The sequence below is a fragment of the Falco naumanni genome, chromosome 10 (genome assembly GCF_017639655.2).
Source record: "Falco naumanni isolate bFalNau1 chromosome 10, bFalNau1.pat, whole genome shotgun sequence".
Classification (NCBI taxonomy): domain Eukaryota; kingdom Metazoa; phylum Chordata; class Aves; order Falconiformes; family Falconidae; genus Falco; species Falco naumanni.
In genome coordinates, this window is record NC_054063.1 from 9,471,524 (window position 1) to 9,488,752 (window position 17,229).

General features: G+C 38.5%; 1 protein-coding gene across 5 annotated transcripts in view; it reads right to left on the reverse strand.

Annotated features, from left to right (window-relative positions):
* Positions 1-17,229, reverse strand: part of GALNT18 (polypeptide N-acetylgalactosaminyltransferase 18) — a 263,719-nt gene that overhangs the window by 108,460 nt on the left and 138,030 nt on the right. For all 5 annotated transcript variants that reach the window (XM_040608026.1, XM_040608028.1, XM_040608025.1 and 2 more), the window contains 2 exons: positions 10,764-10,956; positions 2,107-2,273 (listed from right to left, as the gene is read on the reverse strand). In XM_040608026.1, the coding sequence (XP_040463960.1) occupies positions 2,107-2,273; positions 10,764-10,956 (360 nt within the window). The remainder of the gene's footprint in view (positions 1-2,106; positions 2,274-10,763; positions 10,957-17,229) is intronic.

Consider the following 17,229-nt stretch of genomic DNA (forward strand, 5'->3'; position numbering starts at 1 on the left):
AGTGTGATTTTGTATAGAACGACATGTAACACCAAGCCAAGACAGCCAAGCCAAAGGTTACCTTTCTTTCAATTTCTGTCCTCCTGTTTGGGGCCAGGAACCTAAGGATTGAAGGCAGCGAAGGGCAAAAAAGGCAAGCCCGAATAAAAGGCACAGCCAACCATAAAAATATGATACTGTATGGTATCAGTGTTGGTACTAATAAAAAATGTGTCTTCCTGAAAGATGAAGTTGTTCCTGTGATTTCTTATCTATTTCAGGTAAGAAATAATGAAAATGAGTAATTTTGACAAGCCCGTAGAGCACAGTGCAAAGTGTATTTATTAGTGAGCTCGTCATAGTGATGACAGGCTCTCAGGAACACTGATATTTCTGACATTGCTCTGCAATGTTCCAGCTGGAATAACTGACTGTAAATTATAAAAAAAAAAAAAAAAAAAAAAAAAAAAAAAAAAAAAAAAAAAAATCAGACTCAAAACTCTAGAAACTACTATTTTTCAGCCAGATTATTTTTCTTTTCTTCTTCTATGGCTGCCTTGTGGCCAGTTCCTCTGAGTCCAGAGGCCTCAGGCCCTGCAGCACCAATAGCCATTCAGATTCACTGAGCTCCTGGTTGAAGGATGCAGGAGTGAATTTCTATAAACACATTCCAGAGCCCAAGTCCGCCAGTCAAAGCTGCATTTCAATGGTTTTTTTTCCTATCAAACTGCTATGTATTGCATGAAGGAGTGGGCAAAAATTAAGGCCACAAAGAGCGCATCAGTAGAACAACACGTCAAATGACTGAACTACATACTGAAGCAAATCAGAAGTCTACCTTAGCTTACAAAATGTTTCTGAATCATGTGTACGTGTGTGCACACATGTTGATTTTTTTTTATTTACTTTGCTTATAGTTTACTGCTTCATATGATTTTTCACTTCATTGTATTGCTACATCATAAACTGTGCCATAAACTAAGAACAGCAACTCATAAATCTTGTATGTCAATTTACCCACATTGCTCCACGAGTGTTTCAAGAAAAGCTTGGTCAGCCTTAGGTAACTCTAAACATAGTATTATTCACTGGGACTGGAATTATATTTGACATAAGCCTAGATCAAGTTGTTGGAGTTTGTGTGTACTTTAAATTTAGTCAGGATTTTACTTTTTCTTCATTGATAGTCAGCAGAAGAGGCGATGATGAAGTGCATAGCCCGGGGGTGTGAAACTTATTTACTTGTTTCCCAATAAGTTTCTTTTCTGTACAAATCTGAGATACATTTATGATCAGCAGCAAGTCACAGAATCTAGCTACAGGGATCACATAACAGATGTAATGATGGCAAGGATAAAAGAAACCCTTTGTTCAGCATTTTTCTTCAACAGGATAAATTCAGATTCTCCTTGTATTTTAGGAGTTCAGAATTAACCCCCCAGCAGAGCAAAAATTTTAAGTTCAGCATCCTGTGCTTATTAAAATTTCATCACTGAAGTTGCCAGAATATAAGACTCGTAAATGCCCAGCACAGACTCAATGACAAACACATAGGCAAGTACTGAACAATCAGATATGGGCAGTCCAGTCCTTCAGATCATGGAGAACAAAATCTGAGTATATAGAGCAGAAAAGCAGCAAGGTAAAGGCTGCCAATGAGGAGAGGAGAACTGGAAATCTAAAGGATGTGTCTAAGAAACACAGAAAGATTTTTTTATACAAAATACCAAGTGACTACACATGTGCAATCATACAACTGAAACGGGAAGAGCACAGAAAGCATATAACCTCGAAGGCACTCGGAAGCACTAGGAGTAAAACTTCTTAGGTCTCTAACCTATTGTTACACTCAAAATGCTGCCTACCAGACACATTAACAAACAGAAACAGCATTGACATGCCCCACTTGTGTGTATTTGAAGGCAACACAGGAAGACTGTGGGATGAGAAGGGAGAAAATATACTGACATTTGAAATGCCAATGGGATGAGCAGGAGCCAAAACTCAAGGATTCTCATGTATGATCCAACCTCAGAGGGGTGGGGGCGATGACGATGACACACGACAAAAAAAAAAAAAAAAAAAAAAAAAAAAAAAAAAAAGCAACAACAAACCAAAACCTCTTACCATTATTACTGTTATCATCAACTAAAATAATCTCTTTGAGCAGATGAGCAGGAGTCCGGTCAATGGCTGAATGGATGGAGCGCAGAATCACCGAGAGAGCTTCATTGACAAATATGAATACAATGCTGACCTCAGGAAGACTGTCAGGAAACGTAAGGTTTCTGCACCTGAAGAAAAAGGTTAAAAAAAAAAAAAAAAAAAGAAGAAAAAAGTAAGCTTTTGGAATTCATAAAGCCAACAGAAAAAGTTTCAGAAAAAAGCTTTTGTAGATATGGATCAGAAGGTGCTCATACCTGTTCAAAGCACATATATATAAGAACCAGATGGATTACAACCTGAAAAGAGGAATCCCTGAGAACAACCTCCCGAATGTGTCTGTGCAACCAAGGCCTAGAGTGAGCTCACTTTTCTACCCAACGCCCAAAACACTGTGAATCAGGTACAAAATCTTGTTTAAATGCCACTTCCAACAGCAGTTTTTCACAATGTCTTTCTGGACATGGCAGACAGGAATAAACAGAGTTAGCCCCTTACTTTGAAAAGGATCTTCTTAATAGCCGCATTAATTACTTCTGCTACAGAATCCACTACCTCAGTCAGAATCAGAGGCTTCTTTCTCAACTTAGTACATCTTTATAAAGCTAGTGCATTTCTGTTTGATGTAATTAACTGAAATTTCACCCAAGCTTTGAAAATTTGGATTCAAAAAAACCTATGAAGTAGTTAACAGGCTTAAATATACTGAAATAATTTTCAGTATTATCCTGTAAAGAACCTACAAAGCCTATTTTAGTCATTTCACTTGCAGCCAAAACGCATTGAGATATAAAATGCTCCAGCAAACAATGCTACAGCCAATCTATCTTTTAGCTGTCTAGCTTAGGCACAGTAATATTTGTAGTCCTTGCAATATCAATGTACAAAGAAGATAAAAGTGAAACTCTAGCAAAAAGGGTAAGATATGTCACCCATCAGATAAAGAGCTACACAGTGATTTTGGAAAATATTTTAAATGACAACAAAAACACATTGAAAATAGATTGAAAAAGTCGGTTCTCTGAAAAAACAGAAAAAAATGGGGTTTTGTCTCCTCTGCCAATTCAGCTAATGCTGAGATATATGTAAAATATACTTTTGCAAGAAATTAATGACAAACTATATTCCAAATAGTTCCAGATGACAAAACCAGCTCCCAAAATATGCTGCCCTACCATAAATCCATGCATAAACTGAAACATCCAAACAAAATTTCTGTTTCTAACATGTCTCCCATCCATTTAAAGGAAATTATTTGCACTGGTTTTCCCACCTGCATTCATTTACATCTTTTCAAATTAGATCACACCAGAGAAGATTTTCCATTGTCTGGCACCTTGCGCAGACAGGAGCAAAGCGTTTAGTGCTGTCAATGTCATTTGACTCTCTTTCTGCTCCACCATAAATTAAAAGATAACTATATACAATACAAGAAAATAGAATTAGGCTCCTGTTGTGTCTAATTTCTTTAGCCCTTTCAAATGGACTCATCTTCAATGAGGGTACATTGCTAAATTGAGTTCATGTTTTCTTTTTTCCATTCAGACTCACTTATCATCTTTACTTCGAGCTTGAATTACCTTCTTTTTCAATACGTGTAGAATTTTTCAAAATTGCATTTTCCTGCCTACATTGTTTTTCATATCAGATGATGACAATAAAAATTACCTACTTTTTTAATTTCATCAAATCAGAATTAAACCCACACACCTTGGATCACGCACAGAACAGAGAGCACTTGCGCAGTTTCCATGTCTGTCTTCTTTATATCAAGTTTTATAAGGAATAAAAATCCATAATTTTAGGAATGTGAACAAGAAATAGCTACAGAAAAAGGGTATCTGTACATGTGTATAAAACAGGCCAAAGGGGGGAAGACAGGAAGAAATTGTATGGATCAAAACCTTAGATCCATTAAGCCATAAGAATTGAAGGGTTGTGTGGCAACCAGAAACATATGAGCATCATTGACAGCTCTGCCTCAGACTCACTCAGGGGCCTCAGAAAAGACCCCTAACCTGCCCCTCCACAAAGCGAGGCTCTTGCTAAAAAAAACAAATCCACAAAGCACAGAGCATATTTCAGTATTACGACTAAGTGATTTCTAAATATAAATTCTAAATATTATTTAGAATTAAAATAATCAGTATCAGTCCAATGTAGCTACAAAATTACCTCTAGCAACCTACTCCGCTAAATTACATTGGGCTAATAACCCTAAAGTAACAGTTGTCATGGTTACCAGAAATTTAGAGAAACTCCTGGTTTCTATTTCAAGCACAACTCTGGTAAACAGAGGACAGCATACATTATGAATCTTCTTTCAAATATTTGTCCACCAGAAAATACTGCTCTAAAATATATGCATTGTGATAAGACAATGTAGCCATTCACATTAAAATTAGTTTAGCGTAACTATGCAGTAAGAAAAAGAGCAAGAATGATTTCCTGTATTAATGACTTATCTCTGAGTCCTTCTACAAATATGTAAATAGATAATGAAAAATAATTATGTTCTAGAGGATTTGAGAACCTTTCACCAAGAGCTACACAGGTATTGCAGCAGACAATGGCAACAGAACACATTTTTGGTTTAAACACTAAATTCCTGTTTTTCTAAAACAGGATGCAATAAAGCACATTACTAAAACATTTGAGGTTGAAGTATTGTTTTAAGAACATACGCAGGAGGGTGTTTTAGTTTTAACAGAATAAGAATTTCTCAGAAGCACAAGCAGAAACAGAATTGTACCTTTTTCAGTATCTGGTAACATTTTGTCATCAGCCAAATTGCAAATGTAAGTCCAGGATGTATGGGAGGAAAAAAAATCCCATTCTGCTCTAAGTGGAATAAATAGCACTAAAACTCTTGCAAAAGAACTGAGTCTTGTAAGAATTCCAGCTCAACTATTTATGTTTATAATTTCATTTTGTCATCAGTCTTCATTTTTCCTTTCACTATTACCAGTATTTTAAGTGTTAACTGAACTGTGCCAACAAGGCTGGCATTGAACAAAATATAAAAATGGCTTTTTTCCTGATCTTTGAGGATTCAATCTATTATGACAGAACTACAGTCAGCAAGACAGCACTTCTGCAAATCTAGAAATCTTTGTTTGTGGTCATCATCTGCTATTACAAGGGAGCAAAGGCAGGCATACAATCATATGATGAATTTGAATATACAGTTGGCATATATAACTATAAGCAAACGTGGCTGACTTTTTTTCTCCTGGCAACAATCCGCAAGAACAAACAACAACTTTATAATAAGGAAAGATTAGATAGCAGACAGGCAACTTGATAAATATGCAGGTAAGTTCCAAGATTGTAACACAAGAGTGATTAGTTCTTGGTCTCCTAAGCATTTTACAACATAGGTTTAATTTTAACAGACTGATTCCCTACTCCTTTTAATAAAAGCTGTTAATGTCAATAAAATTCTACAACAAAGGTCCATTTTTTTCTTCGTACTTAAACCCAAGATCTTTCTCTGAATAAAGCAATAAGAACAGTAAGCTGGGACTTTATGAACTTAATAAAACTCATATTTGGATGAACACGAGAAAAATTCTTCATGGCTATTTAGCCAAATATTGTTAGCCTCTCAGTATTATGCCAGGGATTATTCTGAGTATGCCAAGTGAAAGAACATTCACCTGTTATGACACATTAAAAAGAGACAGTTTAAGAACGAGAGAGTGTGCAGATTACTGCATCGCACCTTCCTTCAGTAAAAGGAGATGATGGGGAAGATCAAATCCAAGTGTGTATCATTAGTAACTTACGATATTATACCAGCTTGAAGACTGCAGCTGATTCAGTATCACTGCTCGTGATATTAAATAATTCTAGAGCAGCCACTTGAGAAGATACATCCAGACAGAACAAACTGAAGCACAGATCAGAATCACAGAGGGTGGCTACTCAGACAATACACATCACTGCTGTGAGTCAGTTTGAAGGCAGGCAAAAGTGAGAGAAGAAAAAGAAGAATCAAAAGGTAGAGACTAAAAGAGAGTGGGAAATACGACAGGATTAAACATTAGGTTTTTAACAAGAATGCTGAATAACTTGGTGATTTTAGGACTTCTGTCCAAAACAGTACAATAGGTGAAGTACCAGGCTTTTGTGCTCTTTTTAAAGGTGTCCTTTCAAGCATCAAATACAACATGCAATATTTATGCTATCTTTCATGAGCAGAAACAAAAGAACACAGTCAGAAATGAATATGGAGCCATCTTTGGCACTAACATAAGGCAAGCAAAACAGAACTGTTTCACAGACACATGTGGAGATGCAGAGCTAACATGTAATTGCCCTGCCTGAGCCTCACAACTTGAGATCTCATGTTTTTCTTCCATCAGTTTTAATAAAGGAAAACCTATAGGTTCATAGAAGTCTTGTGTCTTGCACACTACATGCAGAACTGCATAAACCACCATAACACTGATGGACATTTTGGACAGATACACACACATAAACACTTTTGTCTTGAAACACATCACTCTACTCAACAAGCTAATGCTTAGTTTCCCCCCTTTGTGTAGTCATATTTGCATTCAGTGGATTTCCCGCCTGCTCTGTTTGTGCCCACTTCAGCACAAAGCTCATTCTGCTGTTCTTCAAGGCTTCTGCCATTGTCCTTTGCAAATTAAGCTTCAAAGTAATACGATTTGGGACTTGTGAATTATTTGAAACAAGAAGCACTTAAAAAATGGCCAAAGCTTTTCTCTGTACAGGAACCAGGACATCTCCTCTGCACTTGTCTAGACATCAAACAGCACACTGACTCAGCTAGGAAAAGGGCAAACCTAGTGCAAGCCAAACACTATACCATACTATTTAACAATCTCCAAAGAAGAAAAAACATCTGAGCTTTAAATGTTTCTTCTACCCCTTCCACGCTTGCTGACTTTGCTTCTTCATACAATTAGTGTTTTTACCAATGCAAAAGAATTTTGGCTGACTGCAGTTATACTGACTGAAAAAGTTTATCTACACCTACTGGTCAGCTTCTTCGTATCATACGGGCAATGCAGGAGCAAAACTGCAAAATAGTTCCTCTGCAGGGCTCCTGCCACACACCTCTTTTTCCACTACCCCTCACTCTCTCATCACTTAAGCAAAGAATGTTATCTCTCCTTCTCACATGTGCTTCAGCACACTGGATTAGGCAACAAAAATTTACAAGCCAACAAAATAGAATCCTAAGTGCATCCACTTGAAAGGAAATTTGGTATACACCTTTAGGATTCCCAAACAACCTACCTTTTAATAATGTATTTATGTGTAAGCTTGTTCAATATTTCATTCACAAGAAGCTTTGTGGGTACTGCCTACTGTACTTCAAATAATGAGCACAACGGAATTATATCTAACACAGAAGTATTATCCTGTTCCTGCATGCATTAAGGGCAACATTGCCTCCCTCAGTGCTTCCAAGCTCATTAGAGCCAGTAGTTATTTGTTAGTCTGTGATGCAGATAAGTTTACAGGCTAACAGATGAACATAACGGTGGTAAACAGCAGAGCACCCAATTTCAGCAGCAGAAAATAAATGAAGGCCTTGGGAGAGAAAGTATAAGCAATACTCCACAACACTGCTTATACTGTCTACTAAGTACTGCAAAAAGGGAGCCTACACCTCAGAACGTGACCATCAATTCAGGAAGCTGGGATATCCGGGGCAGTTATTTACTACAGTCAGTATTGTAACAGATTACTTTGGCTGTGCTGGGGACTCCACTGCACTAGCACAAATATTCACAGTGAAAAGTAAATAAAATTATAAGCTTTATGACAGAACATGAGGCCCATGGCTGTGCAGAGGGTTAGAAACCACTCTGTAGTACTGAAAACACGAGAAGGTCACACTGCAAGATGTGACAACTGCCACAGCCTGACGCATCTACAGTCTGCTGGGTGCTTCTGTCTGACTGATGGCCATTTTTTTCAAGAGAAGCCAGAGTTCAGGGGCTTGGGCAGAGTGCACTGCCCTAACTACTAAATGTGGTCTCCCACCTCTGCCTGCCACCCACATTGGATGACTGGGCAAGGGCGAGTATTTGCCTCTCCTTCACACGTTTTGTGGCTCAGCTATCTCTAATTGTTCTTTGGTTTTCTCATTGCATTAAATATTGACAATAACAAGCCTAGAAAATCCTCAATGCTATAAAACAGGGTTATATGTGGAGTCGCCTTTCTTACTGCAGAACGCTGCAAAGAAATGCTGAACTCCTCTGCCAAGTTATTTTGATGTGAATTCTCAGAGCACTGCAGGCAGAAAGAAGGTCAAGGCCGAGTCATACCAGTATGATATAAAAGGGGCTACTAACACCATACACTCTTGGCAGATCGCTCTCCCAGTATCAGCTGGGGCCAACCATATATGAATTACATTAGACTTCAGTTATACATATATTTATGTCATCTTTCCAACTTCCCATACTTCATACCACAGGTTATGAATACAGATGATAGACCACAACTGAGCCCAGACATATCTATATGAACTCTGCTCCTTTAGCTACGTGTCCACAAGCCTTTACTGGGATTCGAATGTCGTGCTGACTCTTGCAGAACCACTGCTAAATCCAGGCTAATGAGCTTGGTTAGACCTAGGCTAACTTTGACCAGAGCTATTGTACCTCTGCCGTATCTGTGCTTTCATGCATTTCTAGTCAGAACAGGAATACCACAACTGACTAAGGTCCAGGAAAGCTCATTAACTCGGTCTCCATGCCACTTGCTGCGTGCTCTCTTCAGACCAAGCTATCCTTGGCTTTCATACCATGCTGCTTGAGCCTAGTATCTGCCCATGGATAATTTAAACACATCTACATAGACTCTGGAACTGACTAATGCAATCTGCTTTAAAAACAGGTGCTACAAATGCCTAAAATTGATTATTATAGTGGAAAACATACTCTTGCAAGGTAGGTTTTTTCCCCACAATAGCCACACGTGTGCTCTCACACAAATGAGAATTTGCATATCAGGAGTGGGAATTCTTTTTTCAGCAACATGACTTTCAGGATACCCTGTAGCTCTGTACTCCACAGGGTGCTCCAGACATAGCAAACAGTTTACAGACTACCTGACAACACGCTTAATTTCCCTCAGTCTCAGAATTTACTGCATTTCAGTGTCAGATAACTGCTTGCTCCTGAACAAAAACAAAGGGGTGGGGGGGAATCTTCCCGAGCTACCATTACTAAGCTGTTATTTTGTATGCATGCATCCATAAACATATTGCAATGTCTAACATGTTTCTGGCAGATAGTTAACTAAGAATCAAAAATTGCATAGAAATTAGGATCATGATTCATTTCTAACTGGAGTTTCTTTTAAAATCACAACCATAATTTATTTCTTTCAGCTACAGTAACATTCATTTTCTCTGTCTTTTTAATTTTTAAACCCCACAATTATAAAAAATTTAGATTGAAGTAATTTAGGAGAGTAATTTCAAAAGAGACATAAGAACAGAAACTTTTCTGTCATTGATGTCTTTTAGTGACAGAAGATTTATTTTTCCTCTAAATTAGTTTATTATTAAAAAAAAAAAAGAAAGAAAGAGATTGTCCCTACAGACAGTGCTAAACTGATTTAACCAATCTACAAATATAATTGCATGGACTTTGATTTCCTTAAAGTCATTATTTCTACAAATCTACAACATAAACACTTCTAAAATGTAATATACAATAATATATAGCATACATATATTTAAGATTGCTGAAGTGCTGCCTGGAATGGTGTTCATATATTTTCATTAATATCAGACAACTTAATATATGGCAAAATGCACTGCTTGCTCCTTTAGTTACTAAAACATTTGGTTAAAAGAAATGAATAATATCACATGGTCAATTCAGTAAGCACCCATCATGTTTATTTCAATGAGCTGCAAAAAAGTAGTTTTCCCTTCACCCATTTCCCCATCCCCAGAGCTGCTGTTTGTTCAAAGGCTCAGATGTATCTCCAAGGCTGAAGGAAGCTGAGCATTAACTGTCTCTGAACGGTCCTAACAGAACAGGCCTCAGACGCTCTGAAGGGAAGGTTGTTCACTCCCTTGGTCCTACCCACCTCTCACCAAGCCATTGCGGAGTAAAAGTGGATGCATTCACCCTGCCTGACATGCGTGCATCCTAACAGAGAACAGCCCAGTGAAGAGGCTCCATGGACTTTCAGCTGGTAAACGCTTGCGTATTTCACCACTGGAGCTCAACTTCGGGGCTTTCAGAAAGAGCAGTTCTTATTTTCTTCCTATCTCAGTCAGATCTTATGATAAAACTCAAATTTAACATAAAAAGGTTATTCTTTTAGCAATCAAACACTTGCTATCTAATGTAAATTGTAGGTGAAATTAAGCTTCCAAAGAATCTCGGGAAAATTTTAATGGATACTTAGTGGGATTTTAACAGGACTTAATTTGGACACTGGTGTTCCAGGATACATTTGAAATTTCCAGCCTTCATATATTGCATAGAAATGACTCATTCTGGCCGCCGTACGTAACCTACCTTCTACGTGATCACATAACCCCCAGGTGAAAACGAGCTAACAGACTCTGCAAATTCAGGACCTACAATGCCATGTTGAACTACAGCACTCACCCGTTGGGCCTAAGGTCAGGCAAGGGCCTGTCCAGCGGCAAGCGATCGCTCAGGTAAGCGTTGTAGCCGTAATACTGGAACTGTTTAAGTGCAATACGCCTGTTTTCAGGGCTGAGATCCTGGCCCCAGTGAGCAAAGAGAGACGAGTCAGTGAATGCTTCAGCGGGATTTTCTTCCAGTTTTGGTGGAGCTTCTACAAAAGACAAAGACAAAAAGAAACAATTTTAGACTTTCATTCCAACAGGATTTAGGGTATGTTACTTTAAAAAAAAACTAACTTTAGGAGAACACCACACAGAACAGCACATGCTGTCATCTTAAAGCAGCCTGTAAGTCTTCACATAACATGCCCTCACATACCTCTTGTGGCAATGTAACTATTAGGACCTAAGGCTCAAAATTTAATATTCAAAATACAGTTAGTTAAAACCAATTCTTTTTCATCACAATCAGACTAAAGATAAGGACTGATAACTCTAAATGAATTAAATTTCAAAAGAAGGCCTATCAGACAACAGGAATGTTATTTTATTTTTATACACAAAGATGAACTATTTAATTTCAGCCTGAATTATCTTGCTAGGAAAAGATTAAAGTTTTGGAGAGAAAAAGCAAAGATGAAGGAAGACAAGAGTCTGTACAGAACACACGAAATGGCTGTCAAAGTCTATGTGTAAAATAAGTTATTTCAAACTACAGATTCAACAGACAAAAAATGCACTGCACATGGCATCCATGCTTAAATAGCAAACCAGTTTCAGTCACACAATAATTTTATGGTCCAGTTTACCAATCCAGCCTATTCAAATTTTTAGTCCATATTTACGTGCATGCAATGATCCACTGGAATCATCACTTTGTGGTATTTGTGTCATTATAAATTCTTTTGTTTGCTTGGTTTGTTTTGTTCCACAAGGCCACATCTCTGGCTGCTGGAACAAATAGAGAAGATGGGAAATGATACATGTAGAACTGAAATTAAGAAGCACTCCAGTACAATGAAAACACAGCATTTGTTCGCAACATTTAGTTGTTGAAGAAGCCTGCTCAAGGTGACTTGTAAGGCGCTCTCTAACAGCACCGTCTCACTCCTCCAGTCAGCCCTTCTGTCCTCCTGCACTGGACCATACAATCTAACCCAGAAAATCTCTTGTCTATGTAAATGTTTTATGATATACAGCACACTAATAAAGAAAGACGACCCCAATTTGTCACCATAAACTACAGCCTCACAAAGAAAAAAAAATATCTTAATTCTCTGGAAGTTCTAATTACTTAAGAACAGTCTCCATAGCCATTAACAACCAACCAGCTAAATAAAACTCTCATTCCTGACGAGCTGTACCCACAAACCATAACTTTTTCATCAGAGACTTATAAAACTAAAATAAAATCTTTGAAAAGTCTTCAAATGTGTCCAATAGACAGAAACTTCAACTGTGTCCAAATTGTCCTCAGCACCCACACAGTCACCTACAGATCTGACAGGTGGCTTAAGCTAGCTGCATGGAAACACCTAAAGACAACAGCTCACGTACTAATAGTATACACCACCAGAATCCTGACTCCTAAAGAATGCCAGGAAGCACATTCTTTGATCTTTTACTAAAAAGAACCCAAAAATGTATAAACATAAATTGAGAAAACTAAGTTGCTTCATTCATTCAAGATGTTTTCCTTTTTCCCCTTACAATACTGACAGGAAGCTAATGACACTTGCTTCCCTGCACTACAATCTAACCTCTGTGAATACATACTGTTTCTTTACTTGTCAGAGCATTGTCCTGCAGCCTGAATTCTGGATTCGGCTCATGTTCTTCAAAGATGAAACACATGCTAAACCCTCAGTCAAATTAAGAAACTACTCTGACAAGCCTGGCTACCACACAGATGAACATGTAAAGAGTGGAGATTGTCAGCTCTCTGCAATGGAAACTAAGAAAGTTTGATAAATTCAGATCATTTTAGAAAGTCCTAACTTGAAAAATGCAGAATAGTGTTTAAATACCTGTACAAAAATCACAGCAATGGGGAAAGTCACAGATATCTCTGTTGTTTGACAACTACATGAACTCCAAAAAACCAACTTGAATTTACACAAAGAATTTCACAAACTATCTTCACATATAAGAGATCTTTAGATCAGGTACGTTCCTGATCCTGGCCAGTAGCTTGGCACTTTTCAAGAACATCTACATTCACGGTAATCAAGAAAACTATGCAAGTATTTGTTCCGCCTGTTGTGTCTTACATTAATCTGGATTTCTCCAAATCAAGTACACTTTCCCTGATATTTTTTAAAATATTTTTTATTTTAAAATATTATTTATATTTATTATTACACTCATGGCAGAAGACTGTAGGATCCACCCACATGCAAACAGCACATCAATGGATGAAGACATCTGAAGAAAAATAAGACTCATGGTAAGAGTAGTGCATGCATATGCATTTGTAAATAAAGACAGTTCCAAGGGTAATCTTCCATGGATGAAGAGCCATCCCACGAACAACCACCTTCACTGAATCACACAGGCATCTATTGAATTCTATCCACCGATTCTGAGGGCAAGATATTGCCTAAAGTGATCTATGAATCTCTTGCTGTTTTCCGATTGCAAAAGCACTCATTAATCCAGGTTGTAGCTGCAAGACTAAGATTTTCCAGCAATGGCTACCTGTGATTTTAGTTTACAAGCTCTAACAGACCACTTGCCACAGCTATTTTTTGCGTACTAAGTAAACATGTTATTTCAATATTTTCTTCTACAGGAAAAAAAGCATTAACAAGAACTTTCAATTACAATCAATGGCATTAAGCACATATCTCTGATGACAAAGTCTTTCTTCCTTTTATTTGGCTGAAAAGCCTTGGGGAAAGTGACTTTATTCTGGCAGTCTCTCACAAGAAATAAAATCAATTATTATAAGACCATCATCTGCCCTTCAACTAGTCAACAAGTGTATTTGATGCCTTAGTCTCTGTAAATAGATCTTGGCCTGAAGTCTCACAGCCCATTGTTCTTACCACTTGCTTCTACAGTTGCAGAATGATCATGGGAAGCCAAGGCTCAAAGGTGAGCCAGTAAGTAGTACCGCCTGAAGCAATACAAAGGTAGACACATTTATCTGCTCAGTTATTACCGAACACGAAAGATCAGTTCCATTTTTCCTGTGGGAAGAAAGCTTACCATCTGCAGCACATTGCTGCAAATGTTAATATGGGGTCTTCTCCACATTAACTTTTCACACAATATGAAGAGCAGCACTGTACACAGACATGAGCCTGGTGTTAACTCTTGGCAGACTGAAACTTTGACATTAAATCAGTTGGAACCAGAGATAAATCGCACAGTTGTCAGCTGGTTGTACACACGGGCTGAGGAAGTCTCCTTCCAGAAGCCTGGCTGCTCATGGCATCAGCATGGGGTGGGTCACACACTGCTTACCTGAGTCAAAAACCCTCAAGTTTGTTTTCTAAAAGCATCCGTGTGTCTTTACCTCATACCTTCTGGATCATGTGTACTAGTTATGCAATTAATCTTCATATAAAATCTATCGCTTCATCTGATCTCACTGACCAACTTCTAAGACAGGAATTCCTCTTTGTAGTGCTTGTTATATAGAGTAAGTCAGAGACACCAAATCAGAAGGCGCCACTGAAATCCAGGTTGTACGTGACACAAAAGCAATTCTCTCCTAGTACTAAAAGATACTTCTATTAGCAATTGAAGCTGAATGAACTTGCGTTAACATGGCTCTTGAACGGAACACACACACAGAGGTTTCAACAGCCTTTTCTAGTGTATTGGGTACAAATAGCAAGATTTGGGTAGTGGAGGGACTGTAGAAATAGCTTAGAGAAGGTCAGGTGTTGCCCTGTGCCAGACACAGCCATTTCCCCAACAGACTCACAGCTGTCCAAAGCTAAGCCCATCAGTGAAACTAGTGGCACTTATGTGAAAAAGTATTTAAGAAAGGGCACAAAATTACAAGAAAGAACGAACAAGGGTAGAGAGAGAACAACAGAGGCAAAAGAAAATTAGAGAAGATCAACTTCAGGAGAGTAGGAGGTGCCCCACGTTGTCTTCATTTCCTAATACCCAAATTATTAATTAAATTTCTGTGTTAACTGATAATAAATTAAATACTTGTTTTCTTCAGAGGTCGTACAACCAAGCAGCAAACAGGCAACAAAATTTCTATCCCTTACTACGGAACTACAGACAAGCGATGTGTTAGAAGCAACAAGAAAACTCAAGGTAGTCCCTATCCCATCAAGTTACGCATTTATTTTCACTGATCTCAACTGCTGTACGTGTACCTGTGTACCCCTTTCCTTCCTCTCCCTTCCTTCACTATCTATTTATAACTTGCACTTTGTTATTTTTTGTCACTACACATTTATCTCTCCCAGTTTTCATACGGCAACTCATACAACTGGTACTCAAGGAACAACATGATAGACAAAGTGACCAGACAGTGAGGAGCAATTCAGGAAAGGGCACTGCACCCCGCTTGCCAGCCCACAGCCCAGGGAAGTGCTCTAGGTCTCTGCCATACTGGTGGACACTTGCCTCAGAGTGAAAACCAGTGCTTCTGCAGAGCAAGCGCCTGAGATACCTGATGCTTCCACTCAGACAGAACTGGTAAGGAAGGAGAATTCCGTACATGTGGCAGGTTGTCACAAGGGCCCAGGCCCTCCTGGAGAAAAGAAAAGTACCCATAGAGTGGGCACAAGTTATTGACCCGTTACATAAGGAGGCTGGTTTGCAGAAACAGTTAAAAGGCTGCGCAGGATTAAAGGAGCAGAGATGGAGATAGATAGGTGGTTTCAGAACCATGTTCCTGTAGTGGACTCCACAGATAATGAGGCAACTTGGATCCTCGTGACCCACAGACCCACAAAAGCAGAACCCTGCTTCAGTCTCTACCCTCCAGCATCACAACCAAAATCAGATATGAAGTTTTAACTCTAGGCACCCACAAGCAAGGTCTGCAAGGAGAAACCATACAGTGGATACTGCAAAAATAAACCTTGTGTGGTTGTTGTGGGTGACTCTGTTAGAGGCACTGAGGCACCGGTCTGCCAGCCTGACAAGGAGCCATGTGAGGTGTGCTGCCTTCTGGGAGCTAAGGGCCGGGATGTGGCTGAGAGGGTGCCACAACTTGTCAAGAGCATGGACCAGTATCCTCTGCTACTCTTTCACATGGGCAGAAATGACACTGCAAGCCAGAACCTGGGCTCAAGGAAGAATTATTCTGTGTGATTCTCTGTCTGTGTGAGGGGATTTTCTTGATTACCACCAACCGTATTTATAGCATCATGAGGTAACAGCTAATAATAGCACAGGAATCATTGTGCCCACCATGAAAACCATTATTTCCATGGCAGTACAAGACAACCACTTAATTTACAACAGCATTCTTAAGTTGTGAAAGGAAGGAAATGAAGTGTATTGTATCCAACTGTTATTGTAGTAGTCTTCAAGCATCTTGGCAAAATACAATTATTTAATTAACACTGCATAATGTAACTATACTGTATAAAATATAATTATAATGTATAAAAATAGGGATATTTTCTACTGAACAAATGCCTATATCTGTTTCAGAACCATGAACGGCACCTCTAACAGCACTGATGCATCAGCTATGCAAAGGTCTAGCAGTGACCTTCCTTGAAAGACTGTCTTCAGTTTTTTCACCAGTATAATTTTATGTTACATCAACATATTTCTTGCATATCTGCTATGCACGTGCTGATCCTGCCCGATCATACTTCCTTATCAAGAATTAAGAAAAACTATGAGAACATCAGTGTCTGCTTCCAGTTTCTGATCACCTTAACTAATAAGTTTGTGAAGTCATGTAATAACATTAACAGCTGGCATTTAGCAGATTAAATGGTAAGAACTGAAAGTAAGGTTTGGAAAAAAACCCAACCCTCGCATCTGTATTGTGTACCTCAGAAAATAAAATCTCTTCAGACCAACATTGCTGAGAATGACAGGACTAACAAAATAGCCAGCTTCACCAGAAAAGCACACTGACATCATAAACTCCATCTCCATGAAAACTTTTCAAACTCATTAAGAAATACTCTTTTTTTTCCAGCTTCATTCAGATTTCAACTTTGTTTCCTAAGAAAGGTTACTATGAACAGGTTTACAGTTAAGAGAAAGGATCAAGCCAGAAAAGGGCTGCAAATATAGTTGCAGAGACAGATTCAGACATGTTGTTTGTTGTTACTAGTCTGTAAGATCTGTTTGGTTCTACCCCTCATTTGACTGCAGCTCTACTCACAAAAGCGGTAGTATTTCATATCAAAGCTTAACCACTGCAAAAATGGCTTCCACTGTATCAGAAGTGCTTTATAAAATCTGCAGGGTAACCTTATATGCTGATTTCAGTAAATGCCAGTAACGAGAAGGGTTAAACAGTCAGTCAGCAAAAATACCCTATC